Genomic DNA, 27,757 nt, shown 5'->3' on the forward strand with positions numbered 1-27,757 from the left:
TGCCTCTTCCCTTTTGTACATGTTGTATAATAGAGAGGTAAGTGTCAGAAATAAAGCTCTAAATTGAAATAGAATAGCAAAATAGACACACACACACACACAACTCATACTTACCCAGTGTGCAGAAAAGTACACCCCCACATAGGAGCCCTCCAAAGAGCTGCTGCCTGCCGTCTGCCTATTGTTCCAGAGTAAGGGTCCGGCCACAACCTCCGCAAACGGCTTCGGACCCCAGGGGAACTCTAAACCTGAGAGAGAAAAAGAAACAGAGAGAGAGAGAGAGAGAGAGAGAGAGAGAGAGAGATAGTAATAAAGGAGAAAAAGTGATAGATTAACAGAGAGTAATAGATTAATAGAGAGAGAGACAGATTAAGAGAAACAGAGAAACAGAGAGACAGAGAAAAAGACAGAGAGAGAGAGACAGAGAAAGAGAGAAAATGAGCTCATTACTCTCATGCACATACATTCATACACTGCTGACAGAATGTCATTATGAACGCATGTATATAAGGCCTGTATTTGTCAGGCATATACGTCTAATTAGAATGAAGAGCAGCACTCGTCTCTGCATTCAATCTGAACTGGGAAACGTAAAAAAAATGCAACATATGCAAATTGCAGCACTCAGCATTTCTCATACAGTCATCCCACACCTCTCTCCTCCTTCTCTCAGTCTGTCAGCATCACTGACAGTGCCCCACAGAGCAGAGAGAGAGCTTCTGGATGGAAGGTGCCGGACTGAACCACAAATGGACCTGGCTACAGTCTGTAAAGCCTCGAGAGGCTGTCGGAGGAGAGCTTCATGAGGCCTAAACGAAACAATCTCATGTAGGGACACCATATGACCCAAGAAACTCACAATTTTGAGTATTTTCCTTGGTAAAAATGATTGAAACTACATATGGAATTATAGTTTCTATGTTTTATGGCCATTCTCTACATTCTAGATTCTACAACAACAACAAAAAATAGCTAGTACATTGTTTCAGTATTTAGCTAGCTATCTTTCCTGTTCCACCTTAAATTTTGCAACAGAATGCAGCATTTAAGCTGGATAAATAAATAAATAAAATGTAATAAAAGCTAATTTCAGCTCCTTATCACTGAGGAATTAGGAAATGGACAATTGTATTTAATTGCTGCACCACCTGTCTGTCCCCTTTCTAAAAACAATAAATAAGATAAAGCTCTAAAATTAACTAGTTAAGCAGCAGCAGTTAGGTTGCTGAACTTTAGCCTTATTTTGTCTTTTATTAGTGGAAGGATTTTACCCCACCCTCTTCTTCTAACTCTGTTCCCAGTGCAAGGATTACACTCGAAAACAAGGGGTAGGGTACAAAAGAGAAATGGGATTGGGCCCAAGTGCATGGATATGGTTAGATCTGCTTTCTGTTCTTAAATTCAAGAACTCTTTTTTTTCCAACTCTGTACTCTATAACCCCATTTGTTAATGGTATGTAAACATGTAGAGAGAAAAATGCAAAGATTTCAACTAAGGTAAGTTGAGTAGTCGGATGGCAGTGGGGAAGAACCTGTTCTTTAACCTGGCGTGAACAGTGAAATGAAGTTTAAAATAATGGTTAAAATATTTATATTTATAATAATGTTGTAAAAAGTAGACCAAAAAATAAATAAATGAGTAATTTAACATATTTCAACACACAGCATTAAAACACACACTCAGCAGCAAGAGAGAGGGAGCTGCTGGGTTGAGGAACAGCCCCTCGTCTCTCAGCTCCAGTCTCTCTGAATGGAAGTGTGTTTAATGAGTCATAGGGATAATTCAGCATGGCTACTGGCAGCGCTGGGGTTCATTAGGCCGGGGAGGAACCTGTCATGGTGTGAAAGCCATTCCCTTCGCTGAGGAGCTCTCTCACACGCTGCTGCACCTCTTCATCCAGCTCATGACAAATGAGGCTTCCTCTGTTGTGAGGAAAGGAGGGGGATGGATGCCATTTAAGAGCAGAATGCCAAAAAAAATATACTGAAATCCTGACTGTAGATGGTTCATCCCCCCCTTCCATTAGCGTGGAGCATTAGTCTGAGAGCTCAGGGGCTTCTGGGCTTTTAGAGGAACAGGAGCTAAATGTTTTCTTTAGGAAGAATGAATCTGATTTAGGGCAGATAGACGAATAAAGAAAATGGTCCTGCATTCTTCTCCGTACCCCACAGAATAAGATTAATTAGGCGAGATATTTCTGATGTCATCTGCAGTCTGCTGCTTTATTTTTTGCACTGGAGCTAATGCTAAAGCTAACGTGGCAAACAGCAATGGCGGGAAATAACCTATAAACTAGCCTGCTGCTAACTGAATCTCTTTGGATATTGGCATGATGTAGAGCTTTTGAGTATCCTTTGGTTTACTTCGCTTTGTCAGGCAGCTCCTATTTAGATTTTTTTGATTAAGAACATTTGTGGCAGTAATCAGGCTTTATCTGGCGAGGGCAAAAACTTCACTCAGGGTCATGTAGGATTGGATTTTCTTTCTCCATTAATAATAAAAACTTTCAATAATAACAATAATAATTACTTGCTGCACCAACTGTCCCCTTTCTGAAGATGATAAATACAATAAAGCCCTAAAGTTAACTAGTTAAGCAGCAGGAGTTAGGTTGCTGAACTTTAGCCTAATTTTGTCTTTTATTAGGGGAAGGATTTTACCCCCACCTCTTCTTCTTACTCTGTCCCAATAGCAAGGATTACACTCGAAAACAAGGGGTAGGGTACAAAAGAGAAATGGGATTGGGCCCAAGTGCATAGATTTGGTTAGATCTGCTTTCTGTTCTTAAATTCAAGAACTCTTTTTTTTTTTCAACTCTGTACTGTATAACCCCATTTGTCAATGGCATGTAAACATGTAGAGAGAAAAATGTAAGGATTTTAACTGAGGTTAGTTGAGAAGTCTGATGGCAGTGGGAAAGAACCTTTAAAAACTTTAATTAAAAAATCTTTGATTAATATGTAAATTTGATCTGAAACATTTAGAGACAAACAAGCAAAAACATTTATAAGAAATCGTGTATGGGCAGACACTTTCACAACACTGTATATGAAACATAACAAACAAATAGTGAAAAACTATTTGTAACTAGCTAACATTTGAGCTTCCATGTCTTTATTGTGAGCTACATTAGCTTTCTTGGAGGTAAAAGTGAATCTGATAGGGGTGGGAATCGATTACTATCTCACGATTCGATTCGATTCCGATTTTGGGGGCCACGATTCGATTCAAAATCGATTTTTGATTCAAAACGATTTGAATTATAAATATTTCTGCTTCTGGCTTATGAATCGTATTGAAAAAAAACCCTCCATAATATACACTGGTCCTGGAGCAAGTAATGTGTTACAAAAACAATAAAATGTGCAGGAATGTGGGTCCTCAGTGACAGAGGAATCACTGGGATATCACAATGACGTTAATGAACAATAAATACATAAATAAATAACACTGCTTTATTACCAGGCTACTAGCGGTGGTGTGTAGGTGACGCTGCTGGGCTGATGTGATGATAGCAGTGGAGCGCTAAAGTTCAGGAGCAGCTGCTGATTAACTAGTTAATTTAAGGTGGTTGTATTTCTTCAGAAAGGGGGCAGGAGGTGGAGAAATTAATTCATATTGTCCATTCCTTAATTCCTCTGTGATGAGGAGCTGAAATTAGCTCTGATTAGCTTATTGTTATTTTTCCGTTCTGCCTTAAATGCTGCAGCCCGCTGCCACCTGTAGCGTTATTTAAGGTGGAACTGGAAAGTTAGCTAGTTAGCTAGCTAACAGTTACTGAAACTAACTACTAGCGATCTTTTTTATGCTTGTTATGAAGCATTCTGCCATAAAACATTGAAACTACATGTTAATCTAAGGTAATATAGTGCTTGTTCTGCCATCTTACCGGTGATTCTCAAACACCTACGCTCTGTGTGTGTCTGGAAGATCTCCAAAGGGACAAGCGCTATCCCCAGGGTTGCCAGGTCCAACAAAAATACCCAGCCCAAAATCAGTCTAAAACCCGCCCCTCAGAATCGATTTTGGGACATTTTAAATCGATTCTGAATCGTAGTAAATGAGAATCAAGATTCTTATGTGAATCGATTTTTTGGCACACCTCTAGAATCTGATGTGTTTTCTCAGCCATTCTTCTAAAAATAATAATGCATAATGCATGAGTTTAATTTTAGAAGTGTGTGTGTGTGTGTGCGTGTGTATTCTGTGACAGGAGCTCACCTTTAGGGTCGTCTCTCACCACGAGTAAACCGTTCCGACACACCACCTTCCCTGTGGTGGCATCAATGAACACCAGCGAGGGAATACTCGTCACCTTGTACTTGTTCCACAGCTTCATCTGCACACAGAGAGAAAACAGATGGAGTGAGTTCCACTGGCTAATCTAGAACATCCTCAGGAGAGTGAGAATGAGAGCAGAGCAGAGGAAGAACGTGTGAAATTGTAAGGAAAGGCAGAAGCGGATGAGTTTATCTGAGGTTACTGCTCTCAGCTATGTGTATAAAACCGGCCTCCTCTGATGCTCCTCAACAACCATTAGAGATACAGCAATTACTCTCTCTGCCGTGCTCACAGCTTTAAAAACAGCCTTCACAACGTCATCTGCCTCTCTCTGAAGAAGAAAGAGACTCAGAAATGGAGGAGCAGCAGCACGGAGCCACCGGCGAAGCAGCTCGGGGCAGGAATTACAGATAGAGTGGATACAGGGCTGATTCGGCTTTAAAAAGAGACTGGCAACGGAGGAAATTCTCCCTGACTGTGGCACACACACACACACACTGACACACACTCTATACACACACATACCCACCCACCCCCACCCACACGCAACATAGTAGTGAAAAATCTACACTTGACTCCAAAAAGTCGGCTGTGTGCTGAATTACATACTAAAAGTTCAATTATATACTGTATAATGTCATCTGTGTTGTTTCAACATTCACACTCTATAGAGCTACGTTCACATTCCAATTCGGATTCTTTGCTGGAACCAGATTTGGCCTTCATGAACAAATCAGTCCCTGAAATGGCAAAAAAGTGGCACATAACCTCTGTTGCTTTGCCACACTCTTGTTGAAATGTTCCTCCGAATTCTGTCTCTCGCCAGAACTGACTCCCCCCAAAAGCAGAGTTCTACTTACTAATAGTGCTTAAATTATACAGCACAGAAGATGGTTGGAACTCAGGTTCATTAGAAGCTTCAAGAATCAATGCAGATTCTTTGCTGAAACCAGATTAGACCACTGTTAGACCAACTGATACTTTGGTTCTTACTACACTGAAGAATCTGAAAGTCTTGACCAAACAAGGCAGGTCTGAAAAAAGTCTTAATGTAAACCTAATTAACCATGATTACCACCAGCAAAATGCAACGCAAAGTGTCACCACTAGTGAAGACGGACAAGAAGATAAAAAGCACCATTCTTAACTTTAACAGCAGTTTCACTGATGCGAAGCACCACTTTTTTATTAAGAACACAAATCAGAAAGCACTACACAGTAAGATGATTGAAAACTGGAACTCTAGGATTTCTACTTGCTGCACAGTCTTGGAGCACAGAGCATAAAACCACTGCTTTGATTTACTGCCCATTATCCACCTCAACTGAACCGCACGCTATTTTTCTTCTAGTTTTTACTGAGTGAATAAACGAAGGAACAGTAATGAACACTGCGGCAGATCCATCTTTGCAGGGGAACAAACGAAGAACAAAGCGTAAATAATTCAGCGGGCAGGAAAAGTGCAGAAAAAGACTGATGTTAACGGATGGAAAATGTTTGAAGAGTGCGAGCGATTGAAGGTGAAACATTTGGAAGTCCACAGACGTCTATTATTTATAGTTCTTCTCAACAGGAAAAAAAAAGCACGGTCCCTCGGATACTTCCAAGAAAGTCTTTGTTCGGAGGCGAGGTGCTGTTCGTGTTTATGTACCGAAGAGGGAAACATCAGAGTGGGTAGCCAGGGATAGAAGAGAATTATTAGTGAGTGGAAGGGGACTGTGAAGGACTTTGTTCCACTGCTTCTCTCACTGGAGGCTCCGCTGTCTCCGCTTTAATGTCGGACGAGAACAACGACTTCATTTCTTTCGCCAGACTTCAGGATTCACAGTTGTTTCCATCAGCTTTCTGCAGCCGAGTCTGGAGACGGCACCAAAGTCTTTTAGGCTCCATTAAAAAAGAAAAATTGCAAGCCTGTCAGAGCAGTGGCAGGAGAAGCGCTCAGAGGCTCAGTAAAGTTACGGGTTGACCCTTTAATGCTGAGGCACAAATACATTAATAGTGATCATTTATTAGTTATGGGTGAAGAATGCAAAGCAATAGCACCACAGCAACCACCTGGCATACCACGTTACAGAACTATTAAAACAAGAACAAATCGACTCAAAACAGTTTTTATCTCACCGCAGTAAACAGCAAGACATAGGACACTGTAAGTGCAATATATTTAATTGTTAAATAGGGCAGTGTGGAATCTGTCCTTATTTTATATACATATTTAATAAATATTTATTTTATTATTATTATTTTTTTTTAATCAAATTTTTCAACAACCTGGGACTGTGCAATATTCTTTTTACATTTCAACATTTGAAACATTTTTTATATACCGGTAAGTCCAATAGTTCATTGTTAATAGGGCAGTGGGCAATAGGTCACTATTTTGCATCTTGTTTGTTTTTGCTGTTTCTTCTTTATGTAAATCTTTTATATGTTAATTTCAATTTTTTTGTAATTTTAATTTTAGACTCTTGGTAATTTATTTTAGTTAAATCATAGTTTTTTCAAATTGTATTGTTTGTGACACCGAAGAGGATTGTACCTTAATTTCGTTATACTTGGTATAATGACAAATAATTCTATTCTAGTCTATTCTATCAACCTCTTATCAACCCTAGCACCTAGCAATCACTCAGCAACATCCTAATTTTGGCAACTGCCTAAAATACCACAGCAATTACCCAGCTTCCAAACACTAATCAGCTTAAAGGTAACCACCAAAAGTAATGTTATCTACATTAGGCTGAAAAAGACCTGACTAGACAAGTGTGAGCGGGGTGTGTGTGTGTGTGTGTGTGTGTGTGTGTGAGTGACAGCTTTAGAAGGGCTCGACACAGTCTTGACAGGTAATGTGTGCTGAGAGGCGTGGAACACAAACAATCTCTGTGACCGGCCTCATGTCGGCACCTCCCACACACTTCACCACGCACACACACACACACACACACACACACACACACACACACACACACACACTTCATCTCAAACACACACACAGGCTGATGGTGAAAACAGGTGTGAAGGGACTACACAAAAAAAGAAATAGGCCTCAGTTTTGTACAGGTACTCTTGGAACACGCTATTTAATGTCAGAACTGGCTGCTCTTTTTTTTTGGCTATGATCACATGACCCACCTGCTGAATGTTCTCCACACGTTTTCAGACGGCTTCATTCACAGTGATTTAAACACCCCTATAAAGTGGGAATATGCAGATGTTCAGGCTGTGTGGGTTTTGCTTGTGTTTTTTCACACCTTAAGGAAAGAACCACTATACATACACTATATAGGTATGGACAAAAACTATCGGGATAATAAGTACAATAAGCAAATCTTAAAGAAAAATATATATTGTCTCCAAGACAACATCTTTCCAGGGATGTTATTGCTTTTGTTCAGCAAGACAATGCAAAACCACATGCTGCACACACACACACACACACACACACATTATAAAGGCATGCAAGGGCTCAGAGTTGTCCAGCGGGCTAAGAACAGCCACTATGATCAGGAGCCAGTTCGAATCATGTTCATGCAGCTTGCCATTAGCTGCTGGAGCCCTGCTCTCTCTGGGTGGATAGATGGCGCTCTCTCTCTCCACATCACCCCTAGGGTGATGTCGATCAGCACAAGGCGTCTGTGAGCTGATATATCAGAACAGAGTCGCTGCGCTTTCCTCCGAGTGCGTTGTGATGCTACTCGGTAATGCTGCATCAGCAGCAGCTCGAAAAGAGGCAGTGACTGACTTCACATGCCTCAGAGGAAGCATTTGTTAGTCTTCACACTCCTGGTGTTGGGGCATCACTGGTGATAGGGGGGATCCCAATTAATGGGTTGGGTAATTGGCTGTGCAAAAGTGAGGAGAAAAAGGGAAAAATTTGAAACAAAATAAAATAAATAAATAAATAAATAAAACACAGGTGCACTCTGTGGCGGATTGCAATTCTAAGGGCACAGCGCTTCTACGCTTCTCAGCAGAGGAAACTGCCCTGCTCGTTCGTTCGTGTGAAGGTGTACGAGCAGCAATGTTATTTTATTTTGTATTCTGTTTAATGTTGATGTGAAAGTTGGGTTTGTGCACGTCTGACTGGTGACTGTCATCAGGGTTCAAATTGGTCAGTAGAGCAGCTGTGTTTTCCGCTGCCAAGATAGCAATATGACAGAAATTTACATTACTTTTCTAGTCCACCACACCCATCAGTGTAGATATATTACTGTAACTATTTTATCGATGCAGGTGCAAGGCATGGAAATAGGTTGGCAGGGTGTAAGATAGCAATGTGCTATATTTTCAATAAAAAGAGTTATTTTGTTTTTAAAAAATTATTTTGCTTTAAATCGTATTATTAAAGCCATTCTAACAGATCAGAATTACAGCATTTCACTTCTCAACCACCAGCCTACTGAGAGGCAGCTGCTCACCTGAGAGTCTAAGTAAACTTTGCTTAATGTTATGGCTGGAAAAACGAATAAAACAATGAATAAAAAAAAAAGAATAGCACATGAAATGTGTTAGCTCTAAAATATGAGGCCTGCTTCACTCTCTTTATTTAAAGGAGCGCTGCTCCCTTCCAGCCTGTCATCACCAGGTCATAAGAGCCCTGGCTGGTGGCTTAAAGCCTGAAAGTATGTGTTTGGAAAGTTGAAGAACAAAAACGAAGAATAAGAAGAAAAGATGGGAAAAGTGAAAGTGAGAGCAGTTTTCTCCGCTGTAAATCAGCATTAATGGGTTAAGTCCAGATAGAAGCACAGCTGAAAGCTGATGGATGTTAGGTGATATAACCGGTGTAATTATCTGCAATCATCTGCTCGGGTCTTGCTATGGCTTGAAGGCCGTGTAGCTCTCTTTGCTCGGCGAGGCAGCGGAGTGATTTACTGAGCCATGCAGCTTTTGAACGGCTGCCAGGGGCAGTGGACATAACTCAGGAACGCAGTAAATTATCAGTGGGGAGAGAGAACTGAATTAGCTCCAAGGCTTAACTTTCTCTCTCTCTCTCTCTCTCTCTCTCTCTCTCTCTCTCACACAAACTCTTGTCATATCTCTCTCACTCATTCTCTCGCACAATAAACACGACATGAACAAAGTCATTGTTTTGGGACTGGAATTCTGTACATATGGAGACGTATCTACTCAGCAGTTTAGAAACAGCAGGAGTGCACAGATGAGCTTAGCCCAGAACTTCATTCACTAGATTCTGTTTGATTCATGATTCTGGGTTTTGCAATTCGTTATTCTCACAATAAACTGTTAGATTTAAAAATTATCAAGTCCAGATTTTAGTGATCTTATAAAACGAGCGAACAAATGAAATAAATCATGAAAGAAAGAACAAAAGAGGACAAAAGAAAGAACGAAAGATTGTGGTGTTTGGTATCCAGTGGAGTGTATTGGTGGTACTGGCTTTTTGCTAACTATGGTGTTCAAGCATGTCGTACAGACATGGACCCAGCAGTGTGTTTGGGGCATGGTAACGATCTAGAGCAGGGGTCTCAAACCGGCTGATCTAGAGTGTGGGCTGAACGCCATGTTAAACAATAGGTAAACAAGATGATGTATCATTCTGCCTCCTCTCTCAAGATAAAATGCAATTTACTTTTTGGAAAGATATAGTATATAGCGTCCCTCACTACCTTTAAATAAACCCCACTTCTAAGCCCATTCCCTGTTCCCCATCCTCCTTTATTCCTCCTTTCTTCTTCTTTTCTTCCTCTATAACAATATTACCTTTCAGTCTCTTCCAGGCCCTGCAAAATGTTCTACTTTTGCCTTAAACTTTGTTATTTATTGGTTACATACTTCATCAATTGTAGGTCACTTTTGATGAAAGCATACGCAAAATACAACATAATGTAATATAATGTAATGTAATGTAATATAATGTAATGTAACTGGGCTGTGGTCGGTAAACAGTGAAAAAAGGAGTGGGATGAAAGCAAACTACAGTTTAGAGAAAAAGCCAACAAGCCTCCTGTAACCTATTAAAAATTCCCAACATTCACTTCAGGTCAATGATTACACACACACACACTACACACACACTCAGAAATACACACACACACAGACACACTACGGCTATTGTCTGGACCTACATCCACCAATGCAAGACTAATCTTTTCACGCCTGGTAGCTTGAATTCCACCGCTACAGACAGCAGTGACAGAGGTCATGTTATGAAAGATAGAGAGATAGAGAGAAAGAGAGATAAAGCTAGAGAACTAGAGAGCTAGACAGAGATGGACTGACGGATAGATAAATAGAGAGAGAGAGCGATAGAGCTAGACAGCTAGACAGACAGCTAGACAGACAGCTAGCTAGAAAGCTAGCTAGACAGACAGCTAGACAGACAGCTAGCGAGATAGATAGCTAGATATATAGCTAGCTAAATAGCTAGATAGACAGCTAGATAGCCAGCTAGCTAGATAAACAGCTAGCTAGATATGCAGCTAGCTAGATAGACAGCTAGATAGACAGCTAGACAGACAGCTAGGTAGACAGCTAGGTAGACAGCTAGCTAGATAGACAGCTAGATAGACAGCTAGCTAGATAGACAGCTAGCTAGATAGACAGCTAGATAGACAGCTAGGTAGATAGACAGCTAGCTAGATAGACAGCTAGGTAGACAGCTAGCTAGATAGAGAGCTAGCTAGACAGATAGACAGCTAGATAGACAGCTAGACAGACAGCTAGATAGATAGACAGCTAGCTAGATAGACAAGCTAGCTAGATAGACAGCTAGGTAGACAGCTAGCTAGATAGAGAGCTAGCTAGACAGATAGACAGATAGATAGACAGCTAGATAGACAGCTAGATAGACAGCTAGATAGATAGACAGCTAGCTAGAAAGCTAGACAGACAGCTAGATAGACAGCTAGCTAGATAGGCAACTAGATAGACAGCTAGCTAGAAAGCTAGACAGACAGCTAGATAGATAGACAGCTAGCTAGATATACAGCTAGCTAGATAGACTGCTAGCTAGATAGGCAGCTAGACAGATCTACACTTAACTCTACATTTAATCCATCGTGTTTCTCAAATTTCTCAAAGCATCCAAACAGCACAAAGATCACATGATAATTTACGAAATATCCGCAGATTTTAAAGTTTCAATGTTTCCCAGTTTTTTAATGCCTTATTTTTTTTACTTTCTGTTGTTATTTACAATTATTTAGAGATTTTCTGGTTGGGATGGACTCTCCTCTCAGACAGCTCACAAAATTACTCATCAAAGAAATGCCATAAAACTTATTATGTTCTTACTTGAATTAAAGAATAAACATCATCACATTTTGCCTATTAGTATAAAAAAACAAGTAATGCTTAGTTACATGTTTAATTTCCTAGTATTCCTTATTTCAACTTAAGGACAGTAAAAAAACTAACAAAAAATCTCTACTGTACACTGTTGCAGGTTTAAAGGTATCATGTGTAAAGTGTTTAGACGTGTGGTTTAGGAAGAGTTATTTTAGCCAATAAGCACTGATTGTTATGTATTGCTATAATATGTTTATTATATGTTTTCTTATAGGCTGTTCTTTTCTGAACAGCTTGCAACAATGACTGGTGTCAGTTTTCTGCCTCCAAAAAAAAAAAAAACGCACATAGAGGGAACAACAGAGGGAAGTGGGCGCTGATGAATGGAGCCGTCAACCCCAGGCAGGGTCCAGTGAGTAAGACTTTATAAAGGGGGGGTTGGGGTCCATGGTAAAGCCCCCTGTGGTGTTTCTGGCCTTCTGCTGTACTCAGAAGCCCTGAAGCTTCAAGCCTGGCAGCGTTCCCTCCCTCTGTTCATTCCAAACCCGGCCTCTTGCGGCCTGCGAGGAGGAATGCCTGCCTGCCTGCATGAGCTTCAGCTATAAAGGGACACGTTGCCCAGTTGCTAACACTGCTGCTAATGCTGCAAACACAAAGTATAACCTTATAGGAGCTGCCAAAATACAGCCAATATTGTTTATGTATAAATGTGTTGATGGCGACTACATCAACGGCAATGCAAAATGCAGCAACTGGGGCTTAATCCAGCTTTATAGTAGCATAAAAGTACACTGTACCATTTATTTTAGAGGGTAACAAAAGCAGAAAATCAGATAACACACAGTACTGTAAATAAGCATCCGCTACACTGGAATTCACTTTCAGTAATTCAAATATATTGATAGAATGTGCTCCAGACCAAAGAAGAAAAGCACACATTAAGATCTTAAAGCAGTTTTAACACTACAATGCAAAACCATATAAAAATCATATCAACCCATCAAGCTCATAACAACACGTGAGCTTCTAAACAGTGTTTAGAATCATTGACTCCAATTTGCACTTGATTGGATACCCGAATCAATTCATTCAATGTGGAATCGACTCTGTTGTTCCTCAAGTTCTGCAAAGCATACAAACAATACAAAGATCACATGATAATTCATTAAATATCAGTGGATTTAAAAGTTTAAATGCCTCCAAGCATTTAAATGCCTTATTCTCCAATTTCCTCTGTTTTTTAGCAATCAAGTGAAAACTAAAAAATAAACAAACAATGACTCAACAATAGTTCTTTTTTTGTTTTTACTTTGATTCCAAATGGGAGTTTCATCTGGTTAGGAGGGCCTCTCTTTTTAGAAAGCTCACAGCTTACAGAGATAACGATAAAAAAAATCCATAAATGTATTATGTTCTTATTTGCCATAAAAAATAAACACCATCATATCATATTGTTAATCTTTTCTATTTTAAACATTTTTAGTTCCATGTTCAATCTAATATTATTTCATTTATTTCTGATTGTTTTAGTTTTTTTCAGATCTGCTGACTGATCTGAGGAGCTGAAAGGCTTTGGCTGCTGCTGTGTGGAAGTGGAGAGGAGCCCTGCTGGGGGAGGTGAAGTGGAAGACATTTTTGCAGTCATTGTGCCGTTTACCTCTATTGTTCCTCTCTTGACTCGGCACGGATTGCCTTTCAAGATCAGCAGCCTCGGCCAAACGCCAGACCCGCTTTCAACCACCACGGCGCCTTAAACACGCAGAGCAGAGCTTACAAAGAGACGCATGTTAAGAGCAATGATGCATCCTGAACTACAGGAAGCAGTCAGGTTCACACTACATGACTGGTTCTTCTGAAATTGCACAATTATTATTTTTCAGTCCAGTTTGTCCATTAAGGCCCAATCCCATTTTATACCTCTGTCCTACCACTGAGCCCTAACCATCCGTTTGTGTGTGCAGGTCTAGGGGTAGGGTGTCCTGGTATAGGGGTAGGGTGTCCTGATTCTTGTTAGGCTGGAGGGGTAGGTTAGTGTTGAGGCTACAAATATACATATGCTCATAATCGGTTGGGAAAAAATGGTATCAATGCAGCTAGTGTTGGGCGGTATGACCAAAAATGCGTATCAATGTATTTTTCAAGATTCTGGCGGTTTCACGGTATACCACTGTATTTTTATTATTATTATTTTAAAAATACAGTTGTACAATAATATTATATTATTTTTTATTTTATTTATATTTTATTTTGCATGACTGGGCTTTAATAGAGGTTTGTGACTTACTGTACTGTTTGGAGTACAGGAGTATAATAAAAAACACTAAGGCTTTAAATTAAGGCTTTGATTTAATACTATTGGGTTTACTTTGTCCCACTAAATTACACAATATATGAAGAAATCAATATTTATTTGCAGAAAAACAGCTGAAGAACGTAAATAATAGACCCTAAAAAAAGATGCGCCAACAACTTTAACACGGCTTTCTTTACAAACCTAAATATTTTAATAAATAGTTTAAACCATTAGAGGCATTATTACTATTATTATTATTATTATTATTAAAATCAGCAATTCCCCTGCTGTCCCAGTGTGTTTCTTTGGTGGTGCTGTTCTACAATGTGCTCCGCAGCGCCTCTAGAGGTATGGCGGTATGTGAAAAATGCACAGGTTCTAAACTGCCATGAGGTATGCCGTATGAACCGGTATACCACCCAGCACTAAATGCATCCCTTTTAATAGCTTAAAGAACCCCCAATATAATGGAAAGACCCAATACCAATAGAAGATTTCTTCCAGAGCCACAAATCCAAGACAAAAACAAAACATTATTTTCAGTCCTGCATCTGAGGCTTGAACAGAAGGTTCACTCTGACGTTTATACCAGTGTCTTGGCTGCATCGCTTCCACTGAAGCTGCAAACCTGGGCCTGGAACTAAAGCAGGGATCCTGGCTGCCTGCCTCTGGAACACGTCAATGAGCACAACTTCGTAATCCTCTTACGAACAGTCTGCATCGTAATCAAGGAAAGCTTCACTTCATTGGCTTCGCTGGAGCTGCTCCAGTCACATGGCCTGAACCCCATCATTAAACAACGCCAGGAGAAGAAAAAAACAAAAGCGCTCCCCTGTAGGAACACCACCACTCATGTCAGCCCCAGTTTACTGCCATTGTGCAGCCGAACAGATTGGTATATTACTGCGCTCCATAAAGTCAGTAATGTGTTCCACATTGTGAAGAGGGAGCAGAGCGGCGTAATCGCACTGCAGCTCCATTTTACTGTGGGTTTTACACAGAGACATGATCCTACACTGGAAGACTGAAAGAGAGTGAAAGAAATCCAAATCAACCACAGCCTCTAAATTCTCACCCGCCCACTTCAGGTCAGGAACACAAATTACTGTCATAGTAAAATTCGGTGACTGTGAGGGAATCTGTGAGGGAAGCAAAATCAGTGATACTTTAGGCTAATCCTGGTTCTATATATGGATGAAACCAAACACAAGAAAAGCCAGAGAGAAAGAATTTTCCCCCAACATGCTCAATTTTAAGAGTACACCTAATGTTCCTAGTGTACATAAGGGTAATGTAGCAGCCTTGTGCCCTTAAAATGAGGCATTTTAAGAAGTACATTATGTTTAAACAAGAAAAAAAGGTTCTATGTCACAATATGGACATGTGGTTTGAAAGCCATACAGTTTACAGGCTCTATAAAGATAATTATAACACATTATAATGCATTTAGGAAGCATTATGAACATGGCTATAAATATACATATATTAAAAAACGTATGACCTTATCGACATTGTACAGCATCATCAGCTGTCATATGTTAATACCATCATCAACAAAGCTGCCTTAACAAAGCATGTTATAATTACAACTTTTTTTCCACTTATGAATTATTATACTTTTGTTGTAATATGTTACATATTATAATAGCTTTTATTAATTCATTATGTATTAAAATCTGTTGTTGTGTACAGCCCACGTAAAGTAACAGATGTCCATTATGGGGATATACAGTATTAACAGTGACACATATACATATGATAATTTAACCCAGATGTGTAAGATACTGTATTACAAGCACAGCTTATAATTAATTAATATAATTGAAACAATTTACAAAGCAAAATAAACATGGATATAATGTGTTAAACATTTTATAAATATGTTTAACCATGTTTATAGAGCCTTAAAAATAATTAGAATGTGTTTGGGTATGTTTTTAGAGTCTAATAGACATGACAACAACATGACATTCATAGAGAAGTTACTTTATTTCAGTAATTCAGCTGAAAATTTTAAACTCATATTATATAGATGTTTTACACACAGAGTGATCTATTTTAAGCATTTATTTCTTTTATTGTTGATGATTATGGTTCACAGCCAATTAAAACCCAAAAGTCAGAGTATTATATGAGACCAATTGGTACTTTTGGCAGTGTGGGCAGTGTGCCAAATCCTGCTGGAAAATGAAATCTGCATCACCATAAAAGTTGTCAGCAGAGGGAAGGATGAAGTGCTGTACGATTTTCTAGGAAAACACTGCACTGACTTTAGACCTATTATAACACAGTGGATCAACACCAGCAGATGACATGTCTCTCCAAACCATCACTGACCATCAACACATTTTACATTTCATTTGTAAATCAAGGGATCAGAGTCTGGAGGAAGAGTGGAGAGACACACAGTCCAAACTGCTTGAGGTCTATTGTGAACTTTCCACAATCATTGATAGTTTAAATAAATCACTCTGTGTGTAATACATCTATATAATATATTAGTTTCACATTTTAAACTGAATCACTGAAATAAAGTAACTTTTCCGTGCTATTCTAATTTTTTGAGTTACAGAAACACCCCACAGGTAAAGTATGTGAGCAATTAAGTTCCTATCGCAGCCAGTAGTGTGCGGATATGCTAAAATATTAAATGATTATAATGTTTATACTACAGCTTCTAATACACTGACCGCTTATCTCCAGAGCAGAGCTAATGAAGCACAGATCAGCAGATACCAAACTCGACCTGGCTGATCGACCATGTTCTGGGGTAAACAGGAAATTGGGTCAGTGTGAAGGCTTGTAATGTGAATTCAGCCCATTTCTTCCTCCAGTCGTCTCCGCTCTGATGATGTCTCCCAGCAGGCCGAGTGGGGGGGGTGTGATGGGGTGGGTTTTATTGGCTCTTTTTATAGAACAGACCTGCAGGCAGCTGGAGCTCTGGCCTGGCAGGTTCGGAGAGGGTGAGCAGGGTGGTGCTCTGGGAGAACACAGCACTGGAAGAGCTCCAGAATAAAAGGAAAGTGGGGAAAAAGGCCAACCATGAGATCTATTCTAGACAGATGGGATGTAAAAGACTGATCACTGCCCACAACAGCAGGAGTATGAAGCTTATTCTGAGTTCAGCTTCAGAGCAACATGGACACAAAATGTGAAACACGGTAGGGGGTTGTAATACGGCACCAATACAATACAATACAAAACAATTTAATACAATACAAGCAAAACATTAGTAAAGTTCTAATACTACTGATGGAAAGATTGATCAGCTATGTTTTGGATGATAACTGCCGATTTTCAAATTTAGCCGACCTTTCAAGCCGATATGATATTCACCAGATACCTAACCAGATATCCCCCTTGAGAGCGCATCTTTCAGCCATACAGTAAGCAACAGAGCAGAGCTAACAAATGCTGCCCAAACAAAACAAAAGCAAACGTTGCAAACTATATATTTATCCACAACCAAAAATCAACAAGTATCAACAGTAATCGAAAGTTTTCCGGCTCACACTGAACGATTTGGTTAGCGATTCAGCAATTTTCTTGTAAATCAACTTAAGTGCAAGTTTTACCTTTTAAAAAGGCTCTTTCCAACCAGGCTCAGGCTGAGCTTTGCGGAAAGCCTTTTTTTAATGGCACATTTAAGTTGAATTTCCTGTTTTTAAAAAAGTTGTTCCATTTTCTTTTTTTTAATGTGTCGTAGACAGCGGTTGTTAATGGTTTCTAGACACTTCTTGTTTGCTGAATTTTTCAGGTCTTTGTCTTTATTCTTAAATTTTTCTGATGTCGAAGTCAACGCCAAACCCTATTCCACTGTCCCATCAAGAATCGGGATACTCCTCACCTAGATGTGAATGTTCAAATCGAAAGCGCCATCAGTGAAATGGGATTGGGCACAAAAATCAAAGTACACTTCATCTTGAGAGACAGAAGAAGGCATATTACAGAAGAGATCTTTAGGCTTCCAGTAAGGCTTGGCTTAACCTACCATCCCAGAGTAGACACAAGTCCCAGAGAAGACACACATCCTGACTCCTGACTGTTCTTGGACCAAGTAGTGTCAGAACAGCACTAAGAGTCACTCACGGTCTTCAAACATCAACTGAACGTCTCCTAGGTGTTTAAACATTATCAAAGCTTCACGCATCTTTCTTATTCTAGTCTCTACAAACAAGCTCTCGTTATTTTCTAAAGTAAACATTGAAGTATTTTTGTAAGTCAACATCTGATAAGTACCCTAAATGTAAGACCTGCATGATGATGTATTAACAAGCTAGTCTGGAATGGGAATGTGGCATCTAGCCCCGCCCTTGATCAATATCTGGCCCAAAAACATTGATCAGTCAATCTGTAGTGAAATTCAGGAATTCATTGTGCTAACAACAGTATGTCGTCAACACAGTAGACCCCATATGCTCGGCCCGATTCATTTAGCAGAAGCTCCTGGTGTCTCTGGAGGAACGTCCGAGGGCTGAGGAGAGAGAATCACGAGGAAAAGCCAGTTTCGGTTTCTGGAGGAACGCCTCGCTCAGAGCTCATATGGATGGAAAGCAGACTGAGAAACGAGGCACTCAGATTCCGCCTCATCTCTCCGGGCTTACTGTAGGATATTACAGCCCTCCCTCTCTCCATCCCTCCCTCCTGCTCACTGTCTGTCTGTCTGCCTTTATGACCTCTATTATAAAGAAAATCACACTTCTAGGAAAGCGTCAGCCTCTCTGAGCTCACCCACCCGGCCGGCCGGCGATCTCTCCCCCGGCTCTTAAACGTAATACAGCAATAACATGCTGCATTTATCGCCCAAACATACACAGCCCGTCTGCACCATCACACAAAGGCTAAATTGCTTTTGGATGGAGCGGCCGGTTTCCATAGAAACCCCCCCACCACCATCACCACCACAAGCACAGAGAGCCAGGCGTGCTGAGAGATCTGGAGGGATGGTAGTTAATATTTCAGTGATAAATTAACGCTTTAGTGGAGAAAGCAGGTGCCAAAATGTCAGGGGGGCTTAACAGAGAGCTGGAAACACACAGAGCGAGAGAGAGAGAGAGAGAGAGAGAGAGAGAAGGGAGTGGGGAGGTAAGCAGACTAGTAGAAAGTAAAATAAAGAAAGTCAAGGGGAGACAGAGTAAACAGAAAGAGAGAGAGAAAGAAATAGCAGCGATAAAACAATGAAAGAAAGGAAGCCACTAAAAGAGGCGGAGAAAAAAGCAGGAAGAGCGCAAGAAAAAAAGAAAGAAACTGTTTGGAATAAAGACAGGGCCAAAAGGGTGCAAAAAAGAGAGGGAAAAGATGAAGAGAGAGAGTGTAAAAAGACAGGAAAAAAAAGAATAAGAGATGACTAAAGTAAGAGTAAGAAAAAGAGAAACAGGCAACGATAAAGAAAATGAAATAAAAGATGCAGAAATAGTGCAAGAAAGTGATGGCGAGTAAGAGAGGGACAGAGAGAGAGAAAGAGACACAGAGAAAGAGAAAAAATAAGCCTAAAAGAGGGCAAAGAGAATGAGAGGAAATTAAAGTAATAAAGAAAAAGAGAGAGAGGTGGTCTAGAAATAAGATGTATTCAGGTAAATTTCTGGCGGATTGCCAAGATAGCAATACGCCATAAAATTTACCTGAACACACCTTATTTCTAGAGCGCACCTGACTCTTAAAGGGAATGGCAAGTAACACACTGATTGGTTTATTTTATTGCTGCGCAAGGTGTACTTTTCCCATCGTTATGATAGCAAAGACATACAGCCACGCCCTAAATTTAGCTGCAGGGCACACGGTTGATGGCTTGGCCCTTGATCTCCGGTTAGTTAACTACTCAGCTCCTGTATGTACGGATGAACCAGTTTTGTTCTTCCGGCCAGCTATAATGCAAAAGGATTTTTTTTTTTTACTAGATGTTAGATGTTTTCCGGTACCACTTTAAAATAAGACTACCTTTATAAAGGGTTTATAAATGGTTTACAATTAGTTTATTAATGGTTACTAATTAGGTTGTAAATGCCTTAAAATCATTAATAATCAGTTATAACACATACATAGAAAGGGCAACAATGACCTGTTGGTTGCCAAATAGTGAACCGACAGCCATCTATACTGTTGACCTTTTTATGTATGTGTCATAACTGATTATTAATGATTTTAAGGCATTTACAACCTAAATAGTAACCATTAATACACTAATTGTAAACCATTTATAAACCCTTTATAAAGTTAGTCTTATTTTAAAGTGGTACCTGTTTTCCTGTACTTAGTTCCAGTACAGGAAAAAGGAAGTAACATTTAATTGTACCAAAATTATATGGAAAATTATTTATTGGAAAAAGATATGCTTAAAACTTGTAAACTCTGTAAACAATTTGGGAAAGGGTCTTCTCTTTATCTACGAATGGTTATAATGCTCTCGGCTCATCGATGCACAACAGGTAAGCAGGGAGTTTTTTTAAGGCAACACTTCACTGGATTGGCCTGGAGGAGCTGGACAGGTGGGAATGAGATAAGAAAGATTTTTATTTACATTAAGAAAAAGGTCTTCTCTCTCTCTTTTTCTCTCTTCTTCCTCTTCTCTTCTCTACCTTGCTGTCAAGGCTCTAGCAGAGGAGAAGCAGCTGGTCCCGGCCCGGCCGCTGGGCACAGCAGTGCTGTTAAGATTGGCATCGTCCTCCCACAATGAATCCACTCATGCCTGAGAACGGGCACACTGAGAACTCACTTCTGCAGCTGCCTGCCAACAGTAATTCAAATCACGCTCTCTACACCAGAAAAAAACCTAACGCAATACAGCGCGGAATGGGTCACTGGCAGAGGCCTCGCAGAATCAGAACGTATGCTTCTGACACCAGCAACCTCTCAAGCTTCCAAAACACAGGGAAAGCATACAAAACCCTCTCAGCAGCTGCTGAGGACTGAATAATTAAAAGCACAAGAACGATCTGGGGGTTGCAATTACGTCCCAGACAACAGGAACATCCATGACAAGATACTAATTTCCCTTCTCTTTGATATAAACTGAACAAAACTCGAATTTTTAAAACCTCAATTCAACTTATTGCCCAACACATTTTTTGCTAGGGATGCACCAATCCCATATTAGAAGCAGCTAGATGCTGAAATTCTAGGTTTTATAACTAAAGGAGCAAGACTTATATTCCTTAAACCTCTCACTTATCATCAGCGAGTAATACAGCTCAGAGAAACTGTTAGCATAGCAACAAAGCTGTTCAAAACCTTTCCAAATCTGGCTGCTGTGTCTGTTAGCATCACATCTCCAACCTGGAAGAGCCCTGATGTTTGAATTGCAGCTAAACAGCTCCATCCCTTCTGTGTCTGTTAGCATTGCTGCTTTAACCAATCTGAGCCCAGTTGTTTGCATTGTGGCTAACCCACTATTATAGGCATTATAACTCAGGTTTAGACAGGGCCGCCGCTCTGCATACGCAGACAACGCAGCCAGCGTTAGGCCTCAATCATTTTGCAGTTGCAGGGAGCCAAATTGACTGAGAATGAAATGTGTTGAAATTATGACATTATTAAATTTAAAACCCAATGTGAATTATTTATGATACGCTCATCTTTTTTGTCTTTAAACATTGCATGGGGCACCTACTCCACTACTTAAAAGCGGCACGTTATTATTTTTGTGCATAATATAATGCCCCCACCCCTATTGCCTGAAATGGCACGGCTCGGTTTGCTCTGTTGGTTGTTGCCAGATGTGACATTTTCCAGTCAAATAAATAATCAAAAAATGCATGGAGGCGCTAAATCTTGCGCATGTTTAACCATTTTTAAAGTGTATGTGGCCACTCTATACAAAAACTTGTCCAGTGCAATATTTGTGTAAGTTAAAAACTTAAAATAAAATAAACAAATAGGATGAAAAATCGTAACTTATCTGGCAACCTTAGTCCTAACTAAAGTAGCAACGCTACTTGAGTTTGGCAGGAGACAAGTTCACCGCGCGAAGTTGCTACTAAATGGTAATTCAACTATGAAGCGACGGTTTGAGTCTGGAGCTGAGAAGAAGAAAAAGAAGCAGAAAAATGAGGCCCATGCATCCCTTTCTGGTGAGTAACTTCGATGTTAAAGGTTTAAATAGTTTTGATTACTTCATGTTCAGTGGTGTTGCCTGAGCTAGTTACGTTGGCTTTGCTGATTTGGTAGCTTTAAACGCTTAACTAGAAACTAATCTGGGTATTGCAAGGCACGTGGCACGTTTGCAAATAGTAGTAGTGTAGTTTGAAGATTTTTAGTGACTTTAATAAAAAATTAATAAACAGAGTAGCCTAACTATTGACTAATGCCGTCAGTGCACTATCCAAATGGTCTGTATGACAGCAGGATCAGACAGCTCTATAGATTTTGACAGGCTGATATAAATACACCACGAATATAAACGATAATTTCATAACCTTTAAGGCTGGCTTGTGTAAATGACGTGTCCACTGCTTAAAATAGACATGCATCGTTTCATTTATTATTTATACATTATAAATAGTACTCTTGTGCTGTTCTTCACTGTTATTGGCCTTACTTATAACGTTGTAAATATTCACAGTTACATGTGTAATTTTAATAAATAGTAAAATTTTGCGTAAACCTTTTGTGTTTGTGTGGGGGGGGGGGGGGGGGGGGGGGGGGGCCTCCCTGACCAGTTATGCTTAGGGCCTCCAAAACCTTAGCAGCGGCCCTGGGTTTAGAGTAACCTACAGACACAATACTCATGTCCTATCATCAGGGGCGTAGCAGCAAATTCTGGGCCCTGTACACCCTCTATGTTAATGGGCCCCTATCCATGCCAGTAAACAAAGCTAAGTGAGCGAAAAAAAAATCAGGATTTTCATGGGCCCCTCTCCCTACTCGGGCCCTGGGTAGTCAGGTCCACTTTTCCCCCCACTACCACGCCCATGCCTATCATCAACTACCAGCAAGTAATCCAGCTCACATGACAGTTAAGCCACTTAACTTTTCCGAGCACTGTAGCTACACTAACTAATTAAGTGACTTCTGAAAGCAGTTGATTGCACTGGATTTTACGTAAGGGTTTCAGAGCAAAGGGGGCTGAATACTTTTGCACGTCAACATTTTTCAGATTCTTATTTGATAATAATTTTGAAAACCATGTATCACCATTGTTCCACTTCACAATCAAGTGCTACTTTGTGTTGGTCTTTCATTTAAAATCTCAATAAAATACATTTACGTTTGTGGACAAAATGTAAAAAAAGGTCAAGGCTTCCTGCATCTCCTGACCTCCATCTGACCCTCTAAACTCCCACACATCCACTCAGGGGAGGGAGGCGGAGAGAGAGAGAGAGAGAGAGAGAGAGAGAGAGAGAGAGAGAGACTGGAGGAGGTGTGAGACACAGACAGAGACAGTTAGACAGTGATGCTCTATAGAGAAGAGCATCTCTACACCACATAGTGCTCTCATCACTCTGAAGCAGTAGTCTGCTTACCTCTACATAATACATAAAAAATACCATCACCAAGCTTACTGCAGTCAAGTGTTGTTGTTTTTATAAATGTTTATAAATATGAAAAATAAAATAGTGTATGAAAATCACAGTTGTAAATGCAGAATACTGAAATATTATCCCCTGACGGTTCCTTCACATACAGTGGTGTGAAAAAGTGTTTAACCCTTAATCATTTCTTTTTTTTTTGTATGTTTGTCTCTCAAACATTTCAGATCACCACAAACACACAACACATTTTTATAACTTAAGATTTGTATTATTAAAAAAATAAAAATAAAATAAAATCTACATGGTCCTGTGTGAAAAAGAAATCACTTTTTTGTCAGTTGTCTACCTGACATTGCACCACTAAATCTTGAGGATTTTTATTTAAGCATTACATAAAAAGCTTTCATGTTTGAGAAGGAACATTACTGAAAAGCTTTATTGTAATTCTAATAGAAAATACAAAAACATATTTAAGTAAATCTGCTAATGTCAAAATATAATGAATAAAATAATAAAACTGGTTCTTTTCTGAACTTCATTTTAAAATCAATATTTTCTTCAATACAAATCGAACAGGTTATGTCCTCCAATCTTTCAGTTTCATTATGTTTGTCTAGCTTTTACATCCATTTTTAAACCTGAAGAATTTGGGTTGATTCCTGTCACTGATCTGGAGTTATTGAGTGCACAGAGTAGAGAGTGAACAGGCAGCTTCTCCAAGTGTCCTGTAGTAGATTTCAAAGCCCTCATTTTTTTTAGAATGTAAATAACTTATTTTACTGCAGAAAAATAGGGGTTTGTATCACCTACACCTTCTACTGCATTTTACTGCATGTTTAATTCGTTAAATAGAGCCTGTCTGACAAAGAGAAGTAGACCAAAAGATATTTAAAAGCGAGACATCATACCAATATCCAAAGAAATTCAGGAACAAATAAGAAAGAAAGTGATTGAGATCTAACAGTCTGGAAAACTTATAAAGTAATTTGCAAAGTTTTAAGACTCCAGCGAATGACAGTAAGAGCCATTATCCACGAACAGCGAAAACATGAAATAGTGGTGAACCTTACCAGGAGTGGCCAGCCGAACAAAAATTACCCCAAGAGCCCCGGGAGAACTCATCCAAGAGGTCACAAAAGGCCCCACAACAACATCCAAAGAACTGCAGGCCTCACTTGTCTTAGTTAAGGTCAGCATTCATGACTCCAACATAAGAAAGGCCTGCATGGCAAAGAGCCAAGATGAAAACTAGCTATTTACCAAGTAAAATATGATTTATCTAATTACTTGATTAACCAAAGGAATTTTATTAGTAGAATACTTGATTAGTAAAATATTAAAAAAACTGCACAGCAGTGCTGCTGGAGTTTTTAAACACCCCAGTGTCGCTGCCCAAAAAGACTTATTATAATTTCAGTTTAACTTCAAATTTATTCCATTTCTTTATGACTGACTGAGCTGAGCTCTGAAATATATTCAGCCGCTGTTAGGTGGTCCTGTATCTCTGTACAGACCTGTGCTTCTACAGGATTAGATCTCAGGCTGAATGCTCTCCTGTTTCACTGTGGTATGTCCAGCTGGCAGAGTTTACTACACTGTGGCACTTCAGACACAAAGGACGGGATGTTTATCCACACACAGTATCCAAAAACAGCCTTTCTCCCCCATAATGCAGGTTTCTGACTGAATCACATCTAAAATACCTCTTTACTCCCTATAAAGTGAACTTTATAAAACATAAAACAACAGCATCTGCACACAGATTGCTCTAGAATTCAGGCTTTAACCTAAACATAAAAGTAAAAACTGTTACATTATATTATATTACACATATATAATGTTCTGGATTTGGATTATACGGGGTCTCTTTTTAAGTCTTTGTGGACAGAAACATCAGTCAGTGAGGATATAAATATAAGTTGAGAATACATATAGTAGCTTGCAAAAGTATTCATACCCCTTTGAATGTTTTCACATTTTCTTACCATACAACCACAAACTTAGCAACTATATATCTTTACAGAACAGTGTATTTATTCTGAGACTAAATCTATCTTACAAAAAAAAAGAAAAAAAGGATGCAAATTGGTCATTCATTGTTAGGAAAAGTGTCTTATTGATTTTCGCTTTTATCATCCAGAAGTAAGGTATTACCACTGTTAAACTGTTTAATGGGTTTCGCAATTCAAAGGCAAATCCACTGAGTACTAACAAAGATGTATTTATATATTAATTAATTAATTGTATACTGCAATTCAAACCTGATTCTTTTTTCTGTTAAAAAATATATGTTGCTGTAAATTGATTCTTTTAAGTCTTGTGGAAAAAAATACATGCCAATGTACCCAACAATGGAATTAATTTAACTAACAATTTATCTAATTTCAGCAGTATATAAAAAAATATATAGGGGCCTCAGGTAAAGCCCAACAGTATGAAGATGGTCAGTATAAACTTTTTATGTTAAAACTTTGTTCTTCATTTTTCCCGTTTGCAAATAGAATTTAAGGAACAATTAAGAACTACAAAAAACAGAGCCCTTACTCAATCCATTATGATATTTCTTTTTTGCATATTCTAACAAAAATCTGTCATTATAATCCAGCTTACATTTGTTCAAAAATGCAAAAACAAACAACTGACTAAGGATTTAAGTTTTTAAATATCATTGGAAAAATTGACAAAAAAAAATAGCTATACTAAATAGGCAACATAAAATAAAAATATTTAACACCCAGTTTTCTCTTTAGTTCTTTTCTGAAATTTGGTCTCAAACGGTCAGAAAGTGAAAGTGATAAACGTTACGCTGAGTAAAGACGACAGGGCTGTTTCTGTTCCAGCGTTTCTGTTTTTAACGTCCCCAAAGTCAAACATCTACAACATATGGCCTCTGTCAGACACCCTGCACGCTCCACAACCAGCAGCGTAAATCTCAGAGGTCAGCACAACATTTTAAACCTCTACAGGTCACTGGCAGCATGACTCACACACTCACACACACACACACACACACACACACACACACACACATACATACAGAGCAGACTTCACGGTAAGTCTGTTACAGACTGTGTCGGAGACGATCGCTGGGGTTCAGGTGATGGGGAGCAGTTTGGCCGGTTCTCCAGCATTAAGAGGCTGGTTGATGTATTTATTGGGCTGTTCGTGTGTTTAAGTCATGCTGGGACATACTGTAGGATTTCATTAGGACACCTGATCTGCCTCTATTAACCCATTTCCTCTCCTCCTCTTTCTCTCATTAAAACACACATCTGTTTTACACTGCTGGCTGAACGTGGAGCTGCTGAACATGGAGCTGCTGAACGTGGAGCTTCTGAACATGGAGCTTCTGAACATGGAGCTGAGGGATCTAAAGGGCTTTTATGGCTTTTATGTCCCACACACTCAAAAACTCAAACTCCTGTATTCTAGTCGTTATGGACACTTTCCAGTGACCTCTGCATTACCACAGCTAAACACTTCAGTACTTACAGCAAAACTAGGGCTAAATCAGTAAAGTAATAATGTGGACTTATGCCAATATTAAATAATTACAGAGAACTCTGGGCTAATGCTGATATTAAATATAGCATATCAATATGTCTGCCTATATTAATGCTAGGTATACACTATACACTAGACACTGTTCTAACTTCATAAACAAATCTAACATTTATTTACCTTTCATTTCAGCTTTCATATATTTTTACTTATATATGGAAACTGTTCTGCGTGATGTATTTGCATGTTGTCCAGCATTGTGCAAACACATTAAAATCTGTTTTATGCAAATACATTATGGTTGCACACATTAGGACCATAGCAACCACCACAGATACCATAGCCACACATTAGCAACCACCTAGCATCTATTTAGCAACGCCATCGTAACCAACACAGATACCATAGAAACACATTAGCAACCACCTAGCAACACCTTAGCAACCACTTAACAACATCATAGCAACCACCACGGATACTCTAGCAACACCTTAACAACCACCTAGCAACACCTTATCAACCACTTAACACCACAGCACCCACCACGGACACCATAGCAAAACCTTGGCAACATCCTAGCTACCACCTAGCAACATCCTAGCTACCACCTAGCAACATCTTAGCTACCACCTGGCAACATCTTAGCTACCACCTGGCAACATCTTAGCTACCACCTGGCAACATCTTAGCTACCACCTGGCAACATCTTAGCTACCTCCTGGCAACATCTTAGCTACCTCCTGGCAACATCTTAGCTACCACCTAGCAACATCTTAGCTACCACCTGGCAACACCTTAGCTACCTCCTGGCAACATCTTAGCTACCACCTAGCAACCGCTTAGCATCCATAGCAACCAGCCACAAATCAGCACTGCAATCACATATGCAGTTTCTGCAGGAACTGCAATCAAGTTGCACATTATCAAGTTCCACATACTTGCTTTTATACATTTAATATTAATCTA

The 27,757-nt window shown here is 39.5% G+C and overlaps 1 protein-coding gene across 2 annotated transcripts in view; it reads right to left on the reverse strand.

The window, feature by feature from the left end:
• The window catches only part of nxn (nucleoredoxin), a 101,139-nt gene that overhangs the window by 19,212 nt on the left and 54,170 nt on the right, over positions 1-27,757 (reverse strand). For both annotated transcript variants that reach the window (XM_015605669.3, XM_007248644.4), the window contains 2 exons: positions 4,223-4,340; positions 115-248 (listed from right to left, as the gene is read on the reverse strand). In XM_015605669.3, the coding sequence (XP_015461155.1) occupies positions 115-248; positions 4,223-4,340 (252 nt within the window). The remainder of the gene's footprint in view (positions 1-114; positions 249-4,222; positions 4,341-27,757) is intronic.

Source organism: Astyanax mexicanus, chromosome 18 (genome assembly GCF_023375975.1).
Source record: "Astyanax mexicanus isolate ESR-SI-001 chromosome 18, AstMex3_surface, whole genome shotgun sequence".
Lineage (NCBI taxonomy): Eukaryota > Metazoa > Chordata > Actinopteri > Characiformes > Acestrorhamphidae > Astyanax > Astyanax mexicanus.